This window comes from Lates calcarifer, linkage group LG17 (genome assembly GCF_001640805.2).
Source record: "Lates calcarifer isolate ASB-BC8 linkage group LG17, TLL_Latcal_v3, whole genome shotgun sequence".
NCBI lineage: Eukaryota > Metazoa > Chordata > Actinopteri > Centropomidae > Lates > Lates calcarifer.
In genome coordinates this window covers 21,917,934-21,945,792 of record NC_066849.1, presented here as the reverse complement: position 1 = coordinate 21,945,792, position 27,859 = coordinate 21,917,934, and the positions used below count along the sequence as shown (strand labels likewise).

At 39.6% G+C, this 27,859-nt stretch overlaps 1 protein-coding gene across 2 annotated transcripts in view; it reads left to right on the top strand.

The window, feature by feature from the left end:
- The window catches only part of LOC108895295 (collagen alpha-1(XXIV) chain), an 84,618-nt gene that overhangs the window by 48,262 nt on the left and 8,497 nt on the right, over positions 1-27,859 (top strand). For both annotated transcript variants that reach the window (XM_051077319.1, XM_018694023.2), the window contains 24 exons: positions 92-136; positions 3,456-3,509; positions 4,797-4,850; positions 6,664-6,717; positions 7,397-7,450; positions 9,944-9,997; positions 10,210-10,254; positions 11,911-11,955; positions 14,417-14,470; positions 15,129-15,182; positions 15,311-15,364; positions 15,649-15,702; positions 17,344-17,397; positions 17,857-17,964; positions 18,616-18,669; positions 19,026-19,133; positions 19,767-19,820; positions 20,716-20,769; positions 20,925-20,981; positions 22,039-22,092; positions 23,144-23,197; positions 23,651-23,704; positions 25,272-25,325; positions 25,820-25,927. In XM_051077319.1, the coding sequence (XP_050933276.1) occupies positions 92-136; positions 3,456-3,509; positions 4,797-4,850; positions 6,664-6,717; positions 7,397-7,450; positions 9,944-9,997; positions 10,210-10,254; positions 11,911-11,955; positions 14,417-14,470; positions 15,129-15,182; positions 15,311-15,364; positions 15,649-15,702; positions 17,344-17,397; positions 17,857-17,964; positions 18,616-18,669; positions 19,026-19,133; positions 19,767-19,820; positions 20,716-20,769; positions 20,925-20,981; positions 22,039-22,092; positions 23,144-23,197; positions 23,651-23,704; positions 25,272-25,325; positions 25,820-25,927 (1,434 nt within the window). The remainder of the gene's footprint in view (positions 1-91; positions 137-3,455; positions 3,510-4,796; positions 4,851-6,663; positions 6,718-7,396; positions 7,451-9,943; positions 9,998-10,209; positions 10,255-11,910; positions 11,956-14,416; positions 14,471-15,128; positions 15,183-15,310; positions 15,365-15,648; positions 15,703-17,343; positions 17,398-17,856; positions 17,965-18,615; positions 18,670-19,025; positions 19,134-19,766; positions 19,821-20,715; positions 20,770-20,924; positions 20,982-22,038; positions 22,093-23,143; positions 23,198-23,650; positions 23,705-25,271; positions 25,326-25,819; positions 25,928-27,859) is intronic.

The following is a 27,859-nucleotide window of genomic DNA, read 5'->3' as shown; positions in this document are numbered from 1 at the left end:
TCCTGTGCCAGTTGTAGGGCAGGATGGTAACAGAGGTCTCTTTAATTACAGGAAGCTAACCAGCACGCTGTTTGATGTTTTATGCTTACAGGGAGAGAAAGGGGATATGGGAAACATTGGAAAAATTGGACCACAAGTAAGTCGCTTTCACACTTTTTTTTAGTAATACTAGTACTTACTAATCCACAACAGGATGGCTGTTGATTAGAAGCTTTTCATTAAATCCCTCTGTAAGTGTTGATGTGGCTACTCTGCTGTAGCTTTTATAGCTTTAGTTGTCCTTAAATGTTTTAATAGTTTCCTTTAAGATTAATGTACACATTACATTAAGATAATGACACAATGCTCCGACACTTAAGTGAATGAAATCCTCCAGTGTGGCAACTGTGGAAGAAGTTACAGGAGCGTCTTGCAGTTTTTCTGACCCACTTTTAATGTTAAGAGAAATTTGGATACTTTCCCACCAGCAAACAGAGTTTTCATCATGAAATTGGCAGAACACCACAGTAGAGCAGAAGGAACACCAATCAGAGATCCTCTATGGAAGTGACCTAATTTGGGTTGCACATTTGTTTATGGCTCAAAGCTGGCTAAAGTGTGTTTGACGTCTGTTGTTTCTCAAGAATCATACTGATGTGCATGTATAATAACTTCAGTAGAAAATCCAAATAGGTGTTGGTCTTTGTAGATTAAGTAGCTTTGCTAGTCCCATAACATCTGTGTTAAGATTGTTTCTAAATTAACAATTAACTGCAAAATCACAGTTTAATATCTATGTCTTTCTGTTTTATGCTTCAGTTAGTCCTTTATATCCAACAAAAATACTCTGGAGAAATGTTGGGACATGTTTTCCCTTTGTAAAATCCTCAAACGCACACAACTGCTCTGAGCATCCAAAGTATGTCTGTCCTTCCTGGAGGCCCCTTAATGTTAATATTTGCATTCTGTGCATAGTGGAGGCAACCAAGTGGGCCATGTTGGACTGTGTTGCTGCAGTGCACATATGAGAGGGATTAAGCAGTTACTGAGTAGATGGGCCTTTGAAGCCATGGGGCTGCGCAGACAAAAAAATACTCTAAAACATATGGAGGCTCTAGTGAACTCCATTACATCACTTTCCAGATAAATTAGATGTGTAAGAGACTGAAAAAGACTATTGTTGACTCGTACAGGTTAACCCTGGGTTGGTGTGAGGAGGTTTTAGGCCGCCTACCCTCACTGAGTGCTCCTTTATCACCATGACGCCTCCCATAAACCGTTTGAAACAAAATTTTACTGGAGGGTTTTACAGTGTAGTGTATTTTAGCCAATTTAGATTGGCTGCTGTGTTCCATTTTAAGTCACCCTCCAGTCCACAACTAATAAAACATGTATCAGTCCTCAATTACCAAAGGCAGGTGTGCTGTGAAATATAGTCCACATGACAAACTCTGCTTTGATTTTCATCTCAGTGATTCTGTGTACACTTGTATGTGTGAATGAGAAAGGAGCACGTGTCAGGGAGAACCTTAATACTCTTAACAATGTGTGACTTGGGCTATATTTCTTCCCTTAACTGTAAGGTTAATGGTTATATCCATACTACAACATATATCCATACTATACCTGTAACCCAGACTGTGTCTGAGAAACCAGATCACCTTCAGAGCGGTACTGTAAAAACTCCTATGTCATGACCCTGTCACATGGAAACCTCTTTAAAACCCTTCCCTCTGTTAAATGATACAGGGTACTACATCGTCCCACTTCATGGCCCAATTTAGGGATTTGAGGTCAATTTAGAGCTCCTGTTCCCATGCCTGCCGGCTGTATCCCCTCACAAACACTCTACTACTAATCCGTCATTCAGCTGCTTTACTTGCATCCAACAGGATAATAGCCTTAAAATGATGATACATGAATAACACTTAAAGGCTGTCAGCCTTTTTAGCTAAGTTAGGGAGTAGCAAATGGAACAAAATCTCATTGTGTTTATCTGAGTAGTCTGTTTCTTGTCTTTTACTTTGTTGTGTTCACTTTATCAATCTGTTGCTCTTTCAGTTTCTTTTTCTCTTTTCAGTTTCTTTCTGTCTGTCACTTGTAACACTTGTTTTCTCTGTTATTCTGTAGTTACACAGAGGAACACAAGAAAAGATTAGAAAAAGTAAAACTAAATAACAAGAATGTGTGCTATATGATTATGTGATTTAAGTAAGAATAGCAGTCATGTAGAACCTTGTAACCTGTTAACTAAGTGAATATATCACTCTGCAAGGAAGAAACACTGTGATGAAAATTGCCCCTCACAACCAGAGACGGCCACAGTCTGACCACGTTGGTTTTTGTGGTTGGCCAGAAGTGAAACTATGGTCTGCAGTTAGACAGTCACATGAATTATCACAGTAACACTGAAATTCAGGCTTGTGATATGTGCATGTTACTGTGTTGCTTTTGTCCCCTCGGTGTAATTAGTCACTCCTCACACTATGTTTAAATTCAATTTTTTAACAAAAATAAACACAGTGAAGAGTTTGAAAGAGTACAGTTGCCCTTTGTGGTTGAATGTGTTCCCAGCAACCAGTAAGTCTTATTGTTGGTCTGGATCTCCATATAGTCCAGTGGAGAGGCTGGCACAGTTCCAAACCACAGCCCCTGTCTCAGACAACTGATCTGGAAGTGGTTAAGCTTCTCTGATAACTCTCAAATTTACATTAGCTAGTGTTTTCCCCATGAGGGCTTCTTTACTAAGCAGTGTGTATGTTTTTGGAGCCAGCTGTATAGGAGTTTCTGTGTGCTGTGAAATTAGTATGTCCCTAATGATACCCAGTCATTGCTATGCCCAAGAAATATGTTATCATTGCTTCGTGCCATACAGTATAGTTTATTTTCCACAACTCACACAAGCTTTAAAAGCCTTAAAAGGAGCCTTATTTTTTAGTTTTGGTAGTTTTCTGTTGAATAATCCCTTATTATCAATCCCATATGGATTAGGAAAACAGATTTGTAATCCATAATAGCATGCCATGGTTATTGGCAAATACTGATGCATCATCTGCTTTTGTTTTGTTTCTCTGTCTCACTGTTTACTTAAGCATGAATTGATTTTACACTTTGTAAGATTCCTAATATAGAAAAATTCCTTTGAAACACATGTTTTTCCTAAATGGAAAATCAAGATGTAAATCTCTGTTTTTTGCAAGTAGCACCTGGTAAAATCAAAAATTGAAATGGAATTAAACTTAGAAGTGCCTGGAATTCAGAAGTCAACATACAGGTTTCTCCTCAAGTCAGCAGACCCTCCTTTTTTCTTACGTAAGCATCACACTGTAATCTATGACCTCTTGCATTCCAGGTGTCATAACAGATTGGAAAATAACCCTTAGATGAATGAAGATCAGGTCCTCATACTGACATACTTTCTCGTGATGTGTTTGTGTTGAACACTATTTCTTTCTCTCCACTTCTCTCCTTTCCAGGGTCCAGTAGGCCTGATTGGGATAGCTGGTGTGATGGGAGTTCCCGGTGAAAAGGTAAGGGGTGTGTTTCTCTGTCATTAGGCTGTCAGTCAGCATCAGCTGGTTGCTTGTCAGCAGCAGACCCCTGTAATTAGGGCTGTGGTGAGCAGCCATGGCTTGAGGCCCCAGAGGGCCCAGAACACATGCTTTGATAAACACTCAACACTCTTACATCCACATCAATTACAATATTGTCAAAACTGTCAATATTGTCACCATTAGTGCCCCTCAGCCCTCCGCCCCTCTGCTGAAACAAGACATTTCAAGGTTTTTTCAGAAGAATTCAGAAGAAACTTTCAGTTTAACTTGAACAAACCTTTTGATAGGCCCATCACTTCATGTCAGAAACCTCAGAGTATTTTTGTTTCTGATTGGTGTCATTAGACATGTGCTGTGCTGACATATATATAATGCTATTGCCCTTTAAAATGCATGTGCACTCATAAAACATATGGACGGGGACGGCACCACACTAGTTTAAATTATGTAAAAATACTCCTGATGCAATCTTCAGAGGCCCTGAGGCTTTCTCCATGTTTGGCCCCCATTATCTCTCAACTTTAAAGAAAATGTTACAAGCAACTCTGCAGCCTTTCTGCATAAGTGAAATGATTTTACTCGCAGTCTGGCTGTTGATTATTGACAGACCTCCAAAAAACACCTCTTTCCTTCCTATCCAGAAGCCCACTCTATGTCAGAACATGTTCCTGTGATGGGAAGCTTTCTGCTTGTCAGACTCTCGCTTGTCCTCCGCCTTCTCACACAAAATCTTCCTTCTGGTTCAATCTGTCAGCACCAGCCATACCCTGACAGCCCACAAATTCCTTTCACATTATATATATCTTTAATTCTGTACCACCCTCTGATTTAGACTTGAGTTTCCAATACAACACCTTAAAACTATTCTGCTCACCATTTGATAGAAGTGCAACAAGAATTGGAAAGGTACTTGTACAGTCATGAAAGTTACAAGGTTCAAGGAGGATTAAAACATCAGTGACACAAGTGTTAGAGGGGTTAAAGTGGAGATCTAGGCAGATTTACTGCTCACCCGGGGTTACCTCTGCTTTTAACACAGTATGCAGAGTGCCACCAACTGGGTTTCAAAGTACCTGCTCACTTTAAACTCCACTTAACTGGCTGTCACTCTAACCTTCTGCATTTAAGAAGCTGCTCTCCAGTTACATGGCTCTTTATTAGGGAGAATGTATGTGAAGCTGTGTTGGGGTTTTCTGTGTTGAGTTTTCAGGTCATAGTTTAATGATAAGCTCTCTCTTTTTCTGTCTTAACGTTTTTTCCCAGGGTGACCGTGGACCAGCGGGTCCAACAGGTCCAGTCGGGGAGAAGGGGCCAAGGGTAAGTACAGTCACTCAGGATATACTGCAGAGCTCTGCTTCTTGTCTGAAAGTTGGTCAACCCCAGAGCTATAGTGTTTTTATTGAAAAAGGTTTTCCAAGAAATCAGCAAAGTTACAGCAGCCTACAAGAGCTTGGATACATTGTTCAGTAAACTAATGTCGAAGGATGATGAATATAAAACTGAAACACCAAGCAATTTTGGCTGTAAGTTTTGGCAGATGCTGCTTAGCACCAAGGTTTAGTTCATGGAAATGAAAGCAGGCTCACCAGAGACCTAAAGGGTTCCAGACTCCTCAGTGTTATAACTATTGCATATACAAATCTTTGCAAAATTCAGTCATGTCAAGTTTGTTTTTCCGTTATGTTGAGGATAGGGATGAAAAACCAGAGTTTATTCAGTGACTCTGTTGGATCACTCAGTCTGGTCTGGTAACTCAGGTGTTTGTCCCACCTAAACTTTCCTAACCACTGGGTGAAGGCTATGTGACAAAAAAGACCAGCAAATAGCTTAGGGGCATGAAATCCTTGTATCTGTTTGTTTTCAGTCTGTGATGTCGATAAAGTTTTTGAAATTCTTTGTCAGGTCTCTGTTGTCTGCCAGGATTGGACCTCAAAAAGCTTGTAAAAGTCTACACCTCAAATTAAAAGTCGATTTTGTGATAGATCGAACTGAAGCAACAGTCTTTTGAACTACAGAAGCTAGCCAGTATCAGTCACTCCCAGTTTACAGCTCAGTGGCTGTGAAAACATCTTGCTGCTACATCACTATGGATTTATTGCATAAAAATGACTTATTGTGTTTTGTTGTCTTTCCTAAATTCATGCAGTTAGTTGTTTGTATATTTGCAGGTTAATAGCAGGTTAATTTTACAACGAGAGCCAAATCACTACTGTGGAAAATGTGTTTGCATGAAAATTATTTTGACAGTGTTGATCCTCCAGAGAAACAAGACATGCTGCTGTCCAGTGCAGCAGTGTTTCCTGCTGTCTGCTGCAATGCTGCATGAGTCCATAGAGAGAGGCTGGCCTGCATCCTTCACTGTCCTGGGGCCTTGGATTGACTCTATGTCTGTGGCTTTGGGCCTCAGTCCTGACCTAGCTGGCTGGCTGGCAGACTGGCTAGAAGGCTGACTGATTGGCTGGCTGGAAGAGAGGATGACTAATTTGGTGGCTGGCTGGCTGAATAGTTAGATGATTGAATCACTGCTAGTGTGTGTGTGTGTATGTGTTTGACTGAGAGAGAGAGCTTTGTGACTTATGTAAGGAGTTATGGTGATTTGTGTGAAGCAGTTTTTGCTATAATGTAGCCACATTAGTGAGGAGTGGCAGTTGAGTGTGAAGGCTTTGGGCTGCTTCACTCCAGATTACAGTGATCGTCTCACAAAGTTCTGTTTCTGTTTAAAGATGATTTCAGGGATTAGCGTTTTCTGGCAAATCTTTATGTCCTTTCTAGTTACTGTGGTATTACTCTTTAATGGATTATTATAGGAAGAGAATGGGTGGTGGATAGAGCTTGATGAGAAACATAGCACCCAGCTACCTCTGTTTTTTCTAGAGGGTCTGGATTCTAACATAACCTCATATGAAACACGGTTCTAAAGAAATGTCCTAATTTACTCCCTTTTACTGCACAGCCTTGGGCTGCTGCTGCACTGTTACTCCATAGTAGTCATTGTTAAAATCCCAAGCCATTAATGCAGCATAGCTTGAATAATTTGTAATAGTAAAAACATTTGGCAGATGCTATTAAACAGTGACATGGTTTCTCCTCCACCTTTCTATACTGTTCGTTTTTTCTGTGTTGGTATAAGGGCTATCCAGGACTGCCAGGAAGTCCAGGGGACATCGGCCTGCAAGGTCCACCTGTAAGTGTCATGCCCTCGTCACTGCTATGTCATGCAAAATAGAGATTCTTTATCGTGGGATGTTTGCATGTTAACAAATTTACATTTATTGCATGTGTTGGAAACATAAACTTCTTCACTTTTCTCTACTTTACCTCCATGCATATATTATTCACATGAACTTTTGCTGAGTTTTTGCTTTCTTTTTCTCCGTCTTTATATTGGTTTGAGTCATACACACATTAGTACTTAATGGACTGAGAAGCTTGGATGCATTGACTCTCATCTTCTTACTCAGTGTCTTGGCTGGATATTATAAACGCATAAATAGCAAGATCAACTTGGAAACTTCTTACACTGAGTTGGATGAACATATTCTTGGTTTCTGTAAACATGTAAAATTTAAGAGGGTGATTTGATACATCAGTTTTCCTGTTTCCCACAGTTTAGTCTAGACCTGTGTAAACAGTATGTCTTAACTGGCTGATTGTTCAGTAGTTCTGCTGAAGCCCATTAAGTATATCTGTTAGGTCTATTTGACTGGTGTTGATGTGGGTTAAATGATGGATAGAGAGGTTTTGCCATATTTACATACAGTTGGTATCACTGCATCATGTCAGAGAAACACTATGAAAACCATACTAACTCCTCCTTCCCTATCCCAATCTTCAGTCTGTCTTGTTTTTGTTTTTTCTCACAGGGTCCACAGGGGCAAAGGGGTACCCCAGGCATTGCTGGGCCTAAGGGCAGGAGGGTAAGAGCTGTCTTTACATTTGGGGCATTACTTGTACTATACCCTTATATGTTATGAATGCGAGCCTACTTCGTCTCAATCACGACCATGAAACTTCACTTATCAGACCTGTGGTTGTCTGTTTCACGTCATAGCTCCATTCCCATAACCGGGGACCAGTTAAAGCAATTAAAAGACATGTGTTTGTCCTTCCACTTGGCCCAAGCCTCTTTATAGGTGTATTTACAACTGTTTCATAAGCCCCATGAATGTTGAATGAAGACATTATGGTAATGTGAATGGAATTGGTATGGTAATACTGGTGAGACACCGTGTGGTCGTGAGGAGAATTACACATCCAGGTGAGGAGGATTTATGATTTTAATTGAGGTCAGGCTTGTTGGAGTTTACACAGTTTCAATTTACATCCAGCAGTAGCAGCAACAGTAAATTGTGTTGATTATACAGTGTACTAAATCAGAACAAAGGAGAATATATTTCTTTTAAGTTTCTCAACACATTTGTCTTCAGATGTCTGGAGTTATATCACAGTTTGTGTGTTTGTTTCCTTATGAAGCAAAATATGTTTTTATTCAAGAGCAACTCAAATTATGTAATATAACTAAAATGTGTCTACCTAAAGGAACTAAAACTAATTCAAATGGTCCTGGACCAACTTGGTGGGTCTGGGGGTGGGGGGAAGAAGAAGAAGAAGCATAAGTACTGCTCTCAGTTCTGTGTTTGTGCAAATAAACAGTTTCGACCTCCACGGTATAAAAGTGATAGAGCTTTGTTTACTATTTTAAATGTGAATTTATTGGGTTTTTCTCCTCATCGGTGTTCAGATCCTCACTGGAGACTCTTGAGCAGTGTCTGCTTGCATTGTTCTCTTGCAAGCAGCAGCACATCCTGGAAGGTTTTCATTGCTGGACTTTTTAACTCTTACTACTTTTTCCTAAAATTGTGATTTGCTTGTACTTCACTCCAGTGCCAGACTGCAATATAGTGCCATGGCTAAAGCTCTCAAGTTGAACGTGAGCATCTACTTCAGTTAATGCAAAAAAATGGGCAAGAAATGCTAACAAGCCAACTGAGAACTACCTCCTACAAAGCTACTTCTCACAGTTCATCACTCATCCATTCTTCACTTCTTTTTATCCTTATTTTATGATCATTTAGCCAAGGAAAACATATGGCAGTGTTTAACATACCACAGCTTGTGTTATTTACAGTAATCCATACACATCAGTTTCTGGTTGCGTTTCCTCTCTTGCTGAGGTAAGATGCAGTTCGTCTCCATTGTCAAGGCACAGGATCCATCACGGATGAGTGAAAATTGCAAAAACTGATCATTTGGACCAAAGTCACATTGTTTTTGGAGATGTCTGAAATAAACACTCATGCTCTATCAACACTGCAATTTCTCAGTACGACATTAACCTCAGAGTGTGACATAAAGGAAGCAAATAGCTAAATAGCTAAATAAATGAATAGATATCCTGGAGCAGGAGCTTATCTGATGTACACCTGCCCTAGTTGGCACACACCCACACTTGTTCTGAAGCTTGTTGTCATCGTGGGAGAGCAGGCAGTGCATCCCCTGAATTACTGGTTACCTGTCTTATATTTAGCCCATCTATTTCTGATTCCTCTCCCACAGTTTAATAAACTCTCACAGTGAAAAACACTTTGCCTGCTCTTGAAATGTTCCTATAGAAAAACTGCTGGGTAATAGTGTTTGCTATTACTTATACATAAGTAGTTGTTGGATTCACTACCTTACTGCCTAACGTTGTGAATTAGTTACTCTGCGTGCATACCCTGATTATCGTTAGAGATGTCTTCACAACTACGAGTTAACTAATGCAAAGGATAAGTTTAACAGCAGCAAGGAGGGTTCATAAGCTATAGTGGTTTTGGTCACCTCAAAAATGTAACAAAAATAAGTCTCTCAATAACATGGATTGGAAAGAGAGATGAACTACAGGAAAGAACAAAGAGAAAGACAGATAAAGCTCAGTTTGTCTGCCTGGAAGCTTAAAGGGAGCTGTGTGATCTGAGAGGAATGGGTGTCTGACTGAAAGCCAGAGGCTCAGACAGACAGGAGCAGATAGGGTTAACAAAGGTAGAGATATAAAAGAGGGGAGACGAGATGCAAACGACAGATAGGCTGAGGGTGGAAAAGTCCTGTAAGAGTAGACAGGACAGAAAAGGGGAGGGTCTTGGATTGTATTTACAGATCTTTATCTATAACCCTACCTGTGAGGTGGTGTTACAATGCCGGGAAACCCCTGGAATTTCTGTGGGAGTGGTAGGCTGTGGCATCAGGGTAGAAGCCCTCCTGAGTAGGCAAAGAATACTGAGTAATTACTTTGTTGTTGATGCTATTCCAGAGTTAATTGTACATACAGTATGTCAACTTGTGTATGATGCTTTGATGCTAACTGTATTCCTGTCCTGCTCATTCTTTGTTGAGTGATGTTCAAAGGTGTGTCTCATGTTGTTGTTGGACAGGGGCCCCTGGGTCCAGATGGCCCGCTGGGAGAACCAGGCCCTGAGGGCATCAAGGTAAACACACACACATCACCCTGTGGAAAACATCACCATGTGCATGTGATGATGGGGTAAATATATTACTTTTGCATGAAACCTGTTCTTCCTCCCTGATACTATTAGTGCTGGAATTATCTACTCAACTTGGGAACACTGCATTGTTCGAATTGATTGTTCGACATGTTAATGAATGTTTATTTCATTATGTCGTATTTTTTTCTTTGCAGGGTGAAAGGGGTGACATCGGACAAAAAGGAGAGCCAGGATTCATAGTAAGTAGTTGTTTGATTAACGTCTTTGCAGTTGTCTCTTATACTAGTTTGTGTTGTTACCAAGATGTGAAAACACAAATGTTCGAAGATATCACACTACAAAGTTGTGAGTCCCATTTGTACTCATAACATGTAAGTGTTATATAAAACACTTTTAAGTTATCTTTGACTGCTGAATGGTTGTAACTGCGTAATGTTTTTATGACAAACACATTTCTGGATAGAGGCTTCAGGCTCTAAAGAAATGAAAAGTCAAATTTATATGCACCCTCATTTATCTAAAGACAAGAATAATCATTGTCATAAAAAAGGGCATCATCCTGTAGCATGTAGATTAATAAGCACATCCCTCTTGAAGCACATTCACCTCATGGAAAAGACATTACCACATGTAATTTCAAACATAACCACAGCATGCAGTACAACCCCTGGGCCTTTGTAAAAGCTTGGTAGGCCTTTAATCAGTTTTTATTTGCAGAGTGGGCCTTTGTCTTCTCGCCTCTGTATCAAGTTATACCCAAATGCAATTACTGTGCAGCCATGTCAGCTTGTTGTGAGGAAACTTGAGCTAAATCTTCTGAGGAGACGCAAGATGAAAGTAAAGTTGGTATTTAACTGATCTGGCTGAATGAAACCTAATCCGACTTCAGATTTTCCTGTGATGACTTGTTTTCATTAAGTATAGTATTTAATAAAGAGATCTGCAGTCTCCGGTTTTCCATAAGCATACAGGTATATCAGTATATCAGGATTTTAAGTGTTGGCACACGGCATGTACATTCATATGCTTGCGTGTTTATATGTGATGTTGCCTCAGGTGCTGTTCATATAAGTTGAGTGTAGTTGATGTAAAAGGATATTTGACGTGCATCATGACAGATGTACCCAGTTACTGCATTGTAAAAATGCCTAAATGTCTGTTTAGAAGTGATATTAACTTTATTTTCATGTGGGCCTGTACTGAATGTGTCAAAAATAAGACCAATAAAGAATCTATCCCAATAAAATGAATAAAAAAACTAACCATGAAGGGGCTTCATAGCAATGATAATGATAGCATTATCATTGTACTTTAGACAAAAAAATGTTACAACAATCACATTACAATTATTTTAGGGCCAACTTTATGATGTGATGATGGTAGTTTCTAGTGGCATTAAAATGTGGTCTCTGCTTTTTAGAACTTATCGCATGTTGATCATAAACGTATACAAGTTTATGTCAGAGCTGTAAAATTTATAGACATATGGTTTTTTTGTTGTTCAAAATAAATTTTTAAAAGGCTTCTGGCCAGATTAACTACTCACTGTTTTATGCCTCTAGTTGCAACACTTACATTGCGTATTCACCTGAGGGAAATTCTGAGAAAGTTAAAGTTAAAACCATCTGACCAGGGGTCCAGTAATAAACTCACCAGGATCCTGAGCAATGATGATTGTTACTCCATTCTGACAAACTGTAGGCTACATGTTTGGTGATGCTTAGAATCATCAACCATCACTTAGACCAGAACACGCAAAATCACCAGTAATCAGAATGTGAGTTTGTGTGTGGGATGCCAGTGCGATTCCAATATTTTTTTCATATAAAGTGAAATCAGTTGGGTTGATTGAAACCACATGTTAATGATTCAAATATTGATTTCTCTCTTTTAAGGGCAAGCCTGGCAGTCCAGGAGAGAGAGGCCCCCCTGGAAAGCCTGTAAGTAATATTTAACTTTTCTGCTGTAATCATGCTTTTTACTTCAGCAGGAAACATCACTATGGCTACAGGCTTGTAAAACATTTCCCCATCCTCTTTTCACCTGTAATATACATAATTATTACTTATTACTTACTACTAAGTCACTCAAGAGGAAGTTTCCATACATAAAAGAAAACATTCAACAGCTCATCAAAACACATGTGCATGTCTTACTCCTCACTGATCTGGTGTGTGTGGGTTCAAGGTTTTCATTCAGCATACACCAGTTAAAAGTTGTCATGATTTACAGCTTTGATGAGCACAGAATGCCAACATAACTGAAACTAGGTTGCATTTCCTGCTTCTGTACTTTATAAAGAATTCAGAGTTATTCTTTGCGTTCTTTGTGTGTGATTTTAAGACAACAAAAAAAACAAACAAAACAAAACAAAAACATTTTCACAGTAATTCTCTAAACTTGGTTATTAAGGAATTGTGACCAAGATATGTACTGAGCAGGATATTGCACAGTTGAGAAGTAAACTTCAGTGCTCTCTGGCGGACAAATTATGTAATGGCAAAACTGTTTCTTCATTACTCCAAGCATATCTTTGGCATTTCTGTAATTTCTTGTTTTATTTATGCATCGACATGTGTGCCAGCACCAATATATCAAGGTAATAACAGCCGAGGACATCAGCCAGCTGGTTTATTTGTCAGGCTCCACCTTGGATGTGACTTGTTTAGCCCCTGAGGAGAAATTATGTCTTTTCAGCAGCTAATAATACAATTTATGACACACATACAAAGACAACAGCTAACACTGACACGATGTCTTGTTTTAGTGCCACAGAATACAAAGACTTTTGGCGACTCTGAAGAATCTTTTTGCCAGCAAACTTTTGGTTTTTCTGTTTTTACCATTAAAAAATTACAGATGGTAGTTCTGATATCCTTTTGCACTGTGAAGGGTAAAAAAACTGATGTTGCACAGATGGTAGAAACATGCAAACAAAAACAAATCAAAAACAGATTCAAAAGCAGATCCATGTGGGCTGTCCAATAGTCAAGAGATGGTCATTACTGTATAGCCACAGTTTGTTTCTCATAGTGCCTTTGTTTGATCCATTTATAGCGGGATTTACAATTGATGATCCTATGCTGGAGAAAAGCTCCATCACCTGCATGCTTAAACAGGGTTGGACTCCCCCTCAGTTGTTTGGCTTGTGTTATTTTCCACTGACAAATGAGCTGCTTTTTGCTTTCTCTAATCATGTATTGGCTTAACATTTGACATTTCAGGGTTGTTTGTAATTACTCTTAACAGACACAGAAATACACACATAGACACGTGCAGGCCTGTGCTCTCACTCTCAGATGTAGCCATCTGTACACCCACACACATACAGTGCAGTTGTACACACTGATGCACTAGTTGTGACCTGGTCTCCTGAACACAAACTAAGATCTTTTGTCATAAGTTTCAAACATAGTTCAGTGTGTGTTTTCACTTCCACTTAAGAGTAAAAAGTTGCTGCTAGGAGTAACCTCACTGCTTTAACAAACTAAAAATATTGCTTCTTTGGCTGCTCTGGGCATCAGCATTTCTCTTGTCCACTTTTGGAGTCATAGCACCATCTTGTGTTCAAGAAAGTATCTCTTAAAATCTGTCCTGCTTAATTCTTCACCTTTTCCATGTTCTGTGATTAAAATTGATTAAAATTGTCATTGATTTTGTCATGGTGTTATCAGTGATAATAGTTGACACTTAATTGTCACTAGTTTTATACATAATATGTGGGATGTAACATTTTAATGTTTTTTCTCTGTGTTTTCCCCCCTTTTATTCAATTAATTGAGCTTGACTCAACTTCAGACCATGCTTGCAGGGCTGACAGAGGGACATTTAAGTATGTGTATCTTTTAATCAGTGAATAGAAACAAGATATCTTTGAGTGTTAACTAATGAGTTAGGTTGTAGTATTTCCCAATGCAGTATGTAAACCTATTTATTCTACAGTTAATGGTTAGTGCTATTGATTTTTGGGGATTCTTGTTCAACTATGGGACATTATTTTCAGTTTTTGGATCAAGCAAGTATCTCTAACACATGCAGAAGTATTGTCTCCCTCTGTCAGCATTGGATTAAATGCTATTTCAAACTGGGGGGTCTTGTCTAAACTTGACAACATAGTATTTGGACTACAACAAAGAGATCTGACATTGCAGGCAGGAAAACCAATCTGTTTGTACTGCATCAAAGAGTTTCTGTGTTGCGTTTGTAGGCATTAGGTAACACTGAAATATTAGAGTCACTTACATTGTTTGTGGCTCTGTTGGTAATGATGATGATGATGACAATAATGATGAGAAGATGACTGTGGCCACAGCCAGGTTTTTTCATGCTTGGTTTCTGTATTTACACAAATGAAGGACTGAAGCTACACTGACCTCATACTGTAATTGTGTCTGTTTCCAGGGTAAACCAGGTATTCCAGGCAGCACCGGGGAGAGGGGACCACATGGTGAACCAGTAAGTATGCTGTCATCTGACTGTTCCATTGATGTGGTTGTTTCAGGAAACTGTAAACAAACCGCACATTGTGAAAACCGACCTGCCTGGAATCTGTAATGACTGTGGTGGAGTAATTTCCACAGAATCTGAATAATAGCTTACAAAGGTTTCATGAGGAGGAAGCGGTCAGGGTCTGATTCTGATTATCACCAGCAGTTGCACTGTTTGAGAGGGAAAAGGAGTTCCTCTGCGTTCCTCACACCTTAAAACTCCACACCTTGTGCCTCCCCTATTGGATTAGTCATAAAGTTCTTGATTTTCCTGGAAATCTGCCGACCCCTCAGGGACATCAAGAATGTCAAACAATCAGATACAAATATTTATTAGGGTGAGAAGTTTCAATAACGCCAGAGGCATGGTTTATGTTATGGGTCTCATCTTGCTTTTGGCTGGACTTCAGTGTTTCACTCCAGGAATTCTCAGCTCTCAGTTTTCTTTCCCTACAGACTTAAACATTTAACTGTGGGTGTTTGTTTTGCCATTATATTCTAGGGTTGTGTATTATGTCTGTTCTGGTGTTTTCCCAATTTTCTGTACATAGTAAGGCCAATAATGCGATTACTGTATCAATAATCTAGTGTGCTTAGACCTCTTATGATGGTTATTTTTCTTGCAGGGACCCAAAGGACCTCCTGGAGAAGCTGGACCTGATGGAGAGCAAGGACCTGAAGTACTTACTCATTAATATTTATACATTTTATTGTTATTTGTGAATGGGTTTTATAGTTGGTATTCCTATGTATATAGTATACATGAAACATTATTTATGCCCTTTTTTTCTCTGTCCCATCTTTGTAGGGTGGGCCTGGTCCAGAGGGGGAACCTGGTCCCATTGGGGAGCCAGGGTTAAAGGTCAGTACAACCTTACCATGTTTTTTGCAACCACCCCTGCATCTTAGAAAATATTTATCATGTGGAACTTTAGTTCCCACCACCCTCCAGCAATGTAAAAATCCATGAACTTGCTTGTGTACTTGACATAACTGTAGCCTTGGGTGAAACAACAGCTGTTTGTCAAGTTTAACACTGCCAACACTTTGAGTATCAGTGGTTATTGTAAGTCTAGGAGTGTGCACGCTCACAAAAGTGTGTTTTGACCTCCAGACAGCCCTGGTTTGTGCTTTATATTCCTGCAGGGTGATGTTGGGCCTCCGGGAGCTGAAGGGGAGCAGGGACAGGAGGGGATAAGAGTGAGTGACTACAAACAACCCACTAATCCCTTCCTTCCTTGTGTTTGGGTAAATCTGACCCAGTCGTATATTTACACCCCCTCATTCTGACGAGAATGTGTAATCCTCTGGCCTGAAGAACGATGGAATTGTTTTTGTCTGATGGACTATACGTATAAATAGTACTTGGACAGCTTGAGTCTCATCTTTCTGTCCTGTCCACAGAAGTAGATTAAACATTCTTTAACAAGGTTGCTCACACGCCAGAACCACAGTGCAGGTTTTATAGCTACAAGCGATTAGATACTCTATGAGGATGGAATTTTTTGATTTTGTATGACTGCCTTCAGTTTCGACAATAGTTTTTAGTCTGGCTGTTTGTGTATATGGTCTCCTCAATACTGATGTTCCAAGGACAGATCTGAAATTATGATTATAATGGAAATTTTTAAAAATTCATCTTGTCTGTATCATTTAGCAAAAGAAATTACATGATGTGGTCGGGCTATGTGTAAAAATTTTCCCACCAAGCATTGTCAGTCCAACAACTGATTGCTGATAAAATCATGCAGGTGTGTGTTGGTGCTGTTTGAATAGATTTGCCTTCACCTTATCCTCTGTCTTCCACAGTGTTTAAAGTTAAAATCCAAATTTTCTACAGTTCTTAAATCAAACAAAGTAAATCACCTTGAGATTTTTAAGAAGCAAGAAGCTGTAAAGAAGGCTGAACAGCTGTCCACTACTATTTGAAAAAGAGTCAGATGGCCTCAGATGAAGAACTCCTCTGCTTTCAGCTTCCACATGAACAAATAGGAGGTGATACATACGCTACATATGCAAAAGTACACTATAAAATGATCAGGGTGCACAACTGCACATACAGTTTGTGGTTCAGTTCTCAAATATGATTTAGGAATAGATGTTTTTCAGCACCAGTTGATTGGGCAGTAAACACTAAAGACAGCTTCATTGTCATTCAGTCACTGCCCTGGTATATGAATAACTGATATCAGTGCAACAGGAAGATGCATAATATTGCCCAACTCCAACCGCCAGTTCCTATTAGTGCATGCTTTGAATTGCGAGCCAGACTATTAAATTAATAAAAAATGCCCCCCCCCAAAAAAAATAAATAAATTTAAAAATGCCAGCCGCGATGGCCTCAATCCTGCAGTCACCCAACCCTAATACATAATTACTGTTCTCTATTTTATTACAGGAATTAATAAATCAGCATTTATGAACAGTCATTTGGCTACTCTACTAGAAAGTACAGTACGTATCTTAGTTTTTCCCTGCATTGTATCTTATCCTCTGTCATTGAATTTCAGTCTTAATCTTAAACAACCCTCTAAAATCCATGTTTTACCTCTGACCTCCAATGGTTTAAATTGATGTAGTGAAGTACAGGTGAATCTCAAGACACTGTAACATCACTGTTGGGTGTGTTTGCAGGTGTGACAAAGCACACTTCAGTGATGCTGGCTTTGGGCAGGGGAAACGGCCCTGAAACTTTCAACCAGAGAGGGCAGTGAAACACTCCTTTTCAGCCTGGTCTTAAGTTACTGTTGAACTCTTACATGATTCTTTATTTTGACAGTTGCATACACCTGATATGAGTACAACAGTGAAGAGGTTTTGTTAATGGTGATGTGTTTATAGGGTCCACCTGGTCCTCCTGGTGAAGATGGCCCTCAAGGCAAAGATGGAGCCAAGGTAAACATAACAAGACCTTGTTTTTGTTGACTTTACTTCACCCCTTTCTAATAAAATTGACCATGTAGCCAAAAGAATTTAGAGATTTGTTTTAGTGGGGTTCCCCATATGACAACAATAATAGTGAGCTCTCAGTAAACCCTGTTTGCAAGTTCATCCAAGAGAATAGTTCAGAATTCAAAAAAGTTAACCGAAGTCATACACTATATATTACAGCAGTATATCAAGTACACAAATCCACTCAATTTCACACTATGTTGGAATGGAATATAAAGTCTAATAAAGAAAATAAAATTAAAACCTTTCATTGAAACCTTTTGTTAGTTTCTGAATACCACAGGTTGTCTGACCTATTAAACTCTCTCTGTTAGTAATATAAAACATATAACTGAACTTTGAACTCTCACTCTGTTTTCCTGGTTGTCTGTCTCTCTTTCTCTGTCTCTGTGTGTCTGTCAGGGTGAACCTGGTGAGAGTGGGCCAATAGGAGAGCCAGGTGATAAAGGGGTAGAAGGAGACCCTGGGCCCCCAGGACCTCCTGGAGAGCCTGGGAAACAAGGCTTTCGTGTAAGTTTCCAAACATTAATTACCAGATACAGCATTTTTAGTAAAACAGCTCTCATTGAAAGTCAGTTAAAACCTGCAACTGACAAAGCTGATTATCAGAATCCTCTTAACCAGCTAATGCCCTTGTATCCCAGTAGGGGTCACCCTTCTCTTCAACAAAGACCTTTTTTCCACAGGGTCACTTAAAGGTACTACAGATTGTGGATGTTTACCACTGTCTGATAGCTGTCAGTCAAAGTCTCCTTTAAGTGCTTGTTTGTTTTGAGATAAAGATCCAGATCTAGTCATGAGTGTTGAAGGGCAGGAAGATTCCTGGTGTCAGGAAGAGAGAGAGCTCCAGGACACACATACAAAGCTCTGTAGGAAAGCAGTATTGCTCAATTTACAAAAATGTAAGCTGACAAATCTGCCAAAAGTTTTGAATAACACTGTGGGCTGCAAGCTATTAATCTCGGCACTCAAAGTTGCCCACTGATAAGACGCTGCAGTATTGGGATCTGCAGGTTGGTGTTTTTAAGTCATGGGGATCCAATACAGGGTGTCAGTTTAAAGTCACAAAGCTGAGGAAACTCATTGGATGGTGTTTAAAGTTGCAGTTATCAATGGCCCTGAATATATGATGATAATCATTTACTGAATCTTCTGTTACAGGGGCCAGAAGGAAAACCAGGGCCCCCAGGGAACAGAGGGCGGAATGGAAAAAAGGTAAGGACCCTGTTAACCTCCACTTTTTCAATACAGTAAGTTTCCCCATAGTGAGAAAGCAGGAAGTATTGGCCAAGCCTGTAAGTGGTTTGAGAAACACTGAGTGATTCATTTGGGTCAAATTTCAAGGTGTTGACCCCAGTTCAGAGGACAAAAACAAGTAACTGGAACCAGCATTAAAGACAAACAGCTTGGTGTGGATTTGTTTCCTTGCTAAAGAACAATTCAGTGGAATGGATACTTCCTGCTGTCACACAGCATTGAGTAGTGACTTTCCACTTAAAGGATCATCTCCATACTGCTTTTTGTTTGTGTTGTTGTTTCTCACCCCCTAATGACATTTTCTATCTTTGCAGGGGGAGAGAGGTCCTCCAGGTCTTGCTGGTGAGATTGGCACACGAGGAGACATTGGCCAGCCGGGCGAGCCGGGGCTCAAAGGTGCCAGAGGAACTCGAGGCTCACCAGTTAGTTCTCATTCTTTCTCTCGTCCAGCCTTGTCTCAGAATGTGAAAGTTTAATACAAAAAAAAAGTTAATTTATTTAATATTGTGCCTCAGGACTTGAGGAGAGTACTTGAGGAAACATAGTTAATGTAATATACTTAATTTTTAATTCTGTTTTGGGGCATTCTTTATACTTAATATTATTTAGTAGCACATTAACGAATCTCCATTTTAAATTCTAAATTCGGAGGGTTCCAGTTGTATGTTATGACAAAAAGCTATATCAGATTTTCTGAGTGTTTCTTGAGTGTTAAAACTAAAAATAGAGCAAAGTATTGAATGCCCTTCTTTGTTCCAGGCCTGGGAGTGAGCAAGAAAAGACAGGAAAAAGCCAAGAGGAAGGGATCCGTTCTTTTCTTCTTTATAGAGAAAGGCAGCTCTCTTCTCAGTAGAACCACTAAAACTATGTTGTGATAGCTGTGGGGAAAAGATTTACTTCTCCGTCATAAAACAATTCACAGGATTCAATTCACATGTGTGTCTGTTAGAGGCCAAAGTTATATTTAGCTGAACCAGAGGGGAAAAAAGCAAAACAAACAGCACTAGGACTGATTCACAGTCTTATTTTGTGTGCATTTTCTGCATTGCTTCCAGGGTCGGCCTGGCGTCATGGGGATAGAAGGACACCCAGGACTGGCGGGATACACAGTGAGTTTTTCCTACCTGTGTTTTTATGACAGCTATTTGCAAAGATATATAATATACTTACACAACATATGAAAACAAAAAAGGTGGATGTTACTGGGTCAGCACATGCCACTATGCTGACAGTCACTGGAAGCCTATTGTAGCAAAAACCCAGATTCCCCTAAAATCAAGAGCATGGGTTGGCCTTTAAAGAGCTGTTCTGGGATTATCCATCAAACTTAATCCTGCCTTTACAAACTTCATAAGTGCTTTAGCTACAGATCTCAGCTCCACATAACTGTTGAATGTAATTTCGATCAAGGTAACTCACCTCCCCTGGTAGCCTTGTAGCATGCGAGACATCTTGAGTTAGAGTCTGAGGGAGGACATTTCACATCATTCCTGCCATTCTCATATTTCCCATTACTCCTCACTGTTGATTATCCAATGAAAACAAAATAGCAGGGGAAAAAACCTTTAAAAGTACAGTACTACACAAATAACTAAAAGAGCAAAGACGAGGTGGAATTGAACACGATGAAGTCTTCAGGCTCGTTTTTCCACAGCCTGGTCAATGCCAACAATAGTGGGTTTAGGTTGCATAACTTTAACAGGGCACCTCAAGTTCATTTTGTTTTTGTGAATGTGTATGTGCATGTGTATAAAGCTTCTCAGACTCCTTCACACTTGAGTCTGGCTGCCGAGTGATTTCTGTATCTGTGCCAAAACCTAAATCCTCAAGTGACAGAATGTAAGAGCCTCTCTACAAGGAACTGTGTTTATATCAGCAGCTCTGATTAATATGCTGACAGCCTTCACAGTGGAACTCATGTTTCTCTGAGAAACATGCTGTAGCCAGTACAAGTATGGCGGCTTCTCTAACTATGATAATCAGCTTTCTTTTTTTCTGTGTTAGGGTCACCCTGGCAAGCCTGGGCCCATTGGACCACCAGGGCCTAAAGGTGAAAAGGTAAAATGATACCTGAACTACTGTTTGAAATAGAATAATTTCACTACTTTTACCTGGTGGGTTTATGCAAAGTGCCTCTATGTGCCAACTGATAAGAAAAATGTTGTGTCTGCATGCATGTATATGTGATCATTTGTTTGTTTGCTACATTCCAGGGTTACCCAGGCGAGGACAATAAGACCCCAGGACCGCCAGGGCCCTTAGGTGAACCAGTAGGTCTTGCTTTCCTTAAAACTCTCCTTTCTGATCCCTAACACTCCTCGCTCTATTTAAGTCCAAGCTGTTTAAATACCGGATTGATGCTGGAAGTAAAAGTTAATCCTAATCAACTCTTGATTTTAGCACCAAGTACACTCATTTTTTTGTCTGACAATAATGTATCAGTGTTTCTGTTTTTAAATCTGTCATGCATATAGACCCTAATTATCAACCTGTGTGGCTGAGATCTTTTCTGTTCAATACAGGCTGCGCATTTACAGAAAAGGTTTAACAAGGGTTTTACACATTAGGGTAAAGCTTAAGCTTAGCTTGGTTTGTGTTGTTAAAATGACCCATATTGAAATAGAGGTTTCATCACAACAATGTGTTGAACACAAATGATTAATGGGCAAAGCCATCACAAGCATCATTAGTATGAAACTATACAAAACATTTTGGACAAAGACAAGAGTGCCACTGAGGTCCGTTATTCACCCTAAGTTACCTCAAGGATTCTGCATATCCCACAGAACCCAAGAAAACAAAGTCATTCTTAGACTAATATCAAAAGAGGATCAGAACACATCAAAGAGTCTTAACAGCTTTGGAAAGCTCAGTGATACAGTACCATGACTCTTACCACATCAAGACACATTTCCCAGCACAGGATGTGACCACTTAGACAGGCCTACATGGCATGAACAATCAGGGTTACTGGATGCCTGCACAGGTATAGATAGCAACCTGCCATATGGATAGTATTGGATTATCAAGTTGGCACAGTATTGTAGAACACAGCATGAGCAGCACAATGACAGCCTCTGTCTTGCTACAGCCCTGTCCAAGATTGACTGAAAAGGAAGGTTCAAGGTGAAATTAGGCCTCTCCATTTGATTCCAGTAAAGACCCAGTCTCACAGGTCACATTTATAGAATAAGGTTTGTGTGAGTTAGCCTGAGAAGTGACTCTATCTTTAAGTAGCTGCCCTGCTCAATTGAAGCATTGTGGGTAAAAATTAAGCCATGCATATACAGTATGTGCGTTCATGTGTGTGCATTTGTGTCTACACAGGGGCCCCCAGGAGAACGAGGAGAGCGTGGAGAGCCAGGGGATGAAGGGTATCAGGTAGACAAAACCATTAAATCAACATCAGACATACCACACAGCCACCACTCAGGGTGCTTGTCTGTTTGATTGTTGTTCATTCTCTTTTGTGCTCCACTGAAACACTGCTCTGCTCAAATAAAGGCAGACCACACATGTCGGAGAGGATTACCTAATTCCCAGGAATAAGGCCGGGGAAATCTGGTGTTTTTGTCACTTCATGCCAGACAGGCCACAGGATTCTTTGCTTTCAAACACACACACATACACATTTCAACCAAGCTGGAATATGTTTTACTCCAATTTGACCATTTGGTGTTTATGTAAGGCTGCAAAAGCCTCTACAAATGTGGTGATTTTGAAAAGGCAAATACAAAAGGAACACTACACTGTTTTGATGTGTTACCACATGTCCTCTTATCCCTTCATTATAACAAGATCCAACCATGCTTTTTCAAAACACTTGGATTGTGCCATACTCCCTCAAGACCTTCTTCAAATTCCCCCCATGTAGAGTGACTTTTTAAGCATCCCTCTGGTGTACTGGATGACAGTAAATGTGCATTTAATGCATTGTGCTATGGACACATTTTAGTCATTAAGTATTGTATGTCATAGTATGGCTCAAACTGTTTCGTAACAGTTGTGTAACTGTTGTATGTACAGTCCTGGAGAGCATCACTAGAAATTATCCTCGACCCATTTCCAGCTCCAACTTAGGTTTAAAGTCATAAAAACTACTATTTAGTTTGGCAGTTGTGTCATCATTCCCCAGACTTCTATGAAATGCTCTAATAGGTCACGCTTGGCTTTCACTGCAATTCATCAGAGTGCAGAATTTATAGATCCTGTAAAGTAAGAGCCTCCTGTGGCCTCTTTTAACAGTATACATTAGAACTTGGCTTACAAACTACTGTATATTGTTTTTATGTTTTAGAGCTTATAATTGAGCTGGTTCCTTTACTGTATGTGGACATACAGTAAAGAATGGGAGAATGACATTTGCTTGTTTGGCATCTCAGCACTAGAAGAGGTGAGAAAAATATACTTATATATTATAATTGCGTTTCAGGGCCATATTGGTATCATTGGACCTCGTGGGGCTGTGGGACCACAAGGCCCACCGGTAAGTCAGTAAATGTCAGTGTATAGTATCTATAGTACATTGTATTTTTGCCAAATTTGTTTACTTTAAATCACCATACCAGTGGTTTTGTACACATGGTGACAACTATAAACAGTGATGTAAAATGATTGAAAGTGTTGGAAAGGACAAAACACAAAATTGTGCTGTTCGGGGGGCCTTATCAGTAGAGAGACTAAATATGTAAATATCTTTTGACACAAGAAGAAGATTTCATCTTCTGATTTAAATGATCTGATCATTTAAGAATGTGAATGTATTCCACATGGGATTCTTCCTATTAGATTAGGAGCTAAGAAGACATTTTGGCCTGCACAACATACAGTCTCTTATTAAGAAGCACAGTAGATATATGTCATTTGGCTAGTATGTCTCCAATCAGCAGTTACATGTATGTTGTTTTTCTGAAAAACATGCATTTCTGGTGTTGTTCAGGGATCACCAGGCCTCCCAGGAGAACCAGGCCCAAAAGGAGAGATAGGAGCTCTGGTGAGTCCATGCAAATCATCAAATCATAAGGGAAAATCAAAGTGTACATGTTGTCACTCATGTATTAAGTAAAGAGTTTGATAAAATGTCTCCTCCCTGCAAACAATAGTTTTAGCATCAGAATATTTCTTCTTCCAGACTGCACTTTTTGTACTAATTAGAGGTTTTTATTCCTATTAACACAACCTTGTTCAGCCACTGCCAGCAGGTTGGGTTTGGTTGGGCTGGGTTTGTACCTGATGCTGTGGAAAAGAAAGAAAAATCCTTCTGTTTGCTGCCAGAATAAGACCAACCACAGAGTTTGGGCAAAGCACCATTTTTACTTTTTCACTTGTCACAGATGAGTAAGCAAATACAAAGACTTTTAGCTGTTTGACTGTGTTTTAGCAAAAGAAAAAAACTAAATTCAGCTCACCTCGTACCAGATACAATGGTAGAAATAGGCTTTGAACCACAAAATGTGGTTCAGAAAGCAACTACAGAAACACAGTAAGTTTTCATGGCCACCCTGAAAGCATGATTCTACTCCTAAATTATCAATTTTTCTATTGATGTTTATTAAAGACACTTTTCTTTTGTTATTTGATCCTTAAATATCTTGTATCCTCCATTTTGAGCAGCTGGCTAGCAAATAGATATCTTTTGGTAAAACAGACATTCCTGTACTGACAGCTTTTTCTCTCTTATCTGTCAAGTTTTTTTGAGTCCTCAACCTTGTCAGAGGCCTTCTGATTACATAATTTCCATGTCCCCTGTGAAACAACTTTGAGCCTCCTTGATCAAGTTCCACATAGCTTTTTAAATAGTGAAGTGTTCACAGGTTTCCAGATACTACTGACTTTCTTCCACATGTGAAACAGCTTGTATGCAAGAGTGATTATATAACCAGTTCAAATACTATGGGAGTATATCAGCTAATTTATTGCACTTGGCTTGAACTTAAACTGAGTTTGAGCAATACCTTCACAAGCAACATATAGACCCATCAGTTTAGGAACATCAATAACTAAACAGCGTGCCAGGAAACACTGGAAACTTTAAGGATCTGCCCTGTTCCTGTTTCACATTAACAGCTTTGGTAAGGCATTCCTTGAGGGATATCTCTCTAGGACTTTAGATACATAACTTACTATATCAAGGCTGAGAGAATATATTAAAAGTAAAAGGATGGTTTCAAAGGATAGACTGAGTTTTCTATTTGATTTGCACTTACTATACACTGTTTGTTTCTTTAACATTTAACTTTTTGACACATGTAAATATGAATTAAGTTTCTGAAATTTGTGTTATTAAGCATGATGATATATTCTGTCATGTACTATCATTAAAAACATAATGTTTCTTGTGTTAGTATTATCCCTCATATTTCACTCAAACACCTTTGTATATTTCTTTCCCTGTATGGACTGTATCAAGTATAAAGACAAGTTTTGAACTTGGTTCTTCGTAAGGCTCATGTGGGTCATGGTTTTCAAACTTTCTGCTCCTTAACGAGAGGCGAGTGAGCTCTTGTGTGTTTTTGTGAATTCCTACGTATGTTTTATTCTTCATACGTGTGTTTATCCAGGGCGCAGCAGGAAAGAAAGGAGCAAGGGGGCTGAGTGGAGCTCCTGGCATTGAAGTGAGTATCACATCATCTCAACTAAGTGCATGACTCAGAGAGAAACAGCAGCAGCAGTTCAGTACAATTAAGAGCACTTGGTAACAAACTGGTTATCACTACATCGTGTAAAAAACAGAGCAACAGAGGTAATAAGGATAAAGGATATAATTAAAAGAATGCTTTGTTGGTCTCCATCTCCACTTGATATAATGTTTGAGTGTTTGCCAGAAAATGGCTTGATGTATTTCTGGCAGCAGTAATAGTATTATATTCAGAACAAGGACTAGTTGTAATAGAAACTAAAACTTTCCTAAGATAGGAAAAAGAAGGAAGAATAGACTTTTTTGGCTGAGTTCTGCAGGAATGCATTGTTTTTTCTAGAGTGGAGATTTCAGAGGAAAAATTAGGGTCTTGAAAACCTGGTATGGTAGTAAGAGTTTTGAGATAGTGCTCATGGTGAATCTGTGGCCCCTAGGCTGAGACTGAGCCTTTGTGACATTGTCCTTTTCCAGGGGCCAATTGGTTTACCTGGACTTGTGGGAATGAGGGGTTACCCAGGGCCGAACGGTCCCCCAGGACTGACTGGGTTACCAGGACTACCAGGAAAACCAGGACGCCAGGTAAACAATGACATCTGAGATATCTGAGAGCTCTTCATCTTGTTTTTCTGCAGAATATATCCAGAGTGCTTTCTAAAGTCCCCACAATATTAATGTGCCTTGAGAGCAATGTTACCTTTTTCCTGACAATGTAATGGTTCTCACTTTTTTTTCTGGAATTTGGCCTGCTGAAGGGCAAAATTGGCATTTTACCAGATACTAAGCTTAAGTTAGTTGATTTGCATGCCCTTAAAGAAGGTATTATTAACTGAAGATAATTATAATTATAATAATTATAAGTCCAAATAGCAGCTTCTGCTGACAACCTCATCACCTAGACTACAGAGTGGTTCAGGAGACACTGTATAGACCTCACTACCCTCACTGCTTTGAATGCCCAGTGCTTTCCACGAGCTGTCACCATCTGTTGTCTTAAGACTCAGACATGTGGCTGAGATTGACTAATCATTAAATGCCTTGTTTGATTTGATTGGCCTGTTCTGGTGGCGACACAGTGGGTTTATTTAAATAAATGTGCAGCCAGAGTGGATTGAGATTTCATGCATGAATTTGTCCTTTTCAGCCAAGAGTTAGAAAGCCAAGTCCTTTCTGTCTGGCTTTCATTTACATAACATTGTTGTGTAAAAGTCTAATTTTGGCCACTGATATTTTTCACTTGGACTGAAGTGATATGGTTTCTCACTAGCAGAGTGAGTCCCATAATTTTATGGCTCTTAAATCACACAAAATACTTTGTACAATTTACAAAATACTCTGGCTGTAAATAATAAAAAAAGACCTTTTCTTGTATTTGAGATGTTTTTGGAGATAGCACATTTTCTTGAGCCAACAGTCTGCTTCTGTGTTTTCTTTTTTAAATGATGCTCTTTTCCTACAAAGCACCCAGTGCTGTCAGGAGAGGACGGCAGGAAACTCTGTTTTCAGTTTCACACAGAGTACTTCCACAGTGGGAAAGATATTGTAATATGGCTTCCTTCTGCCTCTGTTGGCAGGCAGCAAAGTCCCTGCAGAACAGCTCCTATCCTCTTTGTCCTTGTTAGTCATTATTCCCATAATGATTGTCAATTATTTTCTTATTCAGTGTTTTCCTTATCATCTGCTGCATATTCATTCCTATTCACATTGCCAGTTGGATGCATTCGCACAGTGAAGAGGGAATTGTTTTTAAAAATCATAGGTTTGGAGCTTTTCTGCTTTATTGGACAGCATTATGGTGGTGAGCAACAGGAAAGAAATGCAGTAGAGGCCATTTACTGATAACAACACTTCACTAGAATTAAAATTCAAACACCACACAGGTGCTGCTGCCGGAGGCTCCTGTTTTTGGTTCAGCTATTCAACGGAACAGGCATCTACATTTGAAATATCAATGAACAAGCTACAAGCACTACCTTTATACTGGCTACACTGGCTCTAGCAGTGTCATGTCAACAGGGAAGAGGGTTTGGATAGCATACAAATTTGGTGATCCTGATAAAACTTCAACAACAGTTCTGACACAATAGATGTTTTGGGGCTTCTGTCCAGCTCTGTGTCCCTGGATGTATGTGTGTGAGGGTTTGATGGATCCATCTTAATTAAGTGTCTGAGAGACCTTATTAAGCTAACAGACTGTGGCTTTTCCTTATGCAAGAGCCCTCCAGCACCTGCAGGTTGGGGGTACACACAGCAAACCTACAGCAGTGTAATTTCACCCTGGTGCCTGACTTATTCTCATGGTGATCGAGGAACAGAAGCCATATGTGAGGCGACGACCTACTCAGTCTGTTATTCCAATATAAGTCACTCCCCTCTGCCTCACCACACTGCTGATGGAGCAGGAAACCGCTGTGGTCTGTGGTGTTAGAGAGCAACTCAGTGACAGGCAGACAGTTTTATGGGTACACTTCAGGAGCACGCTGTCAAGAAATATTATCACCCAAGCGAGGCCAG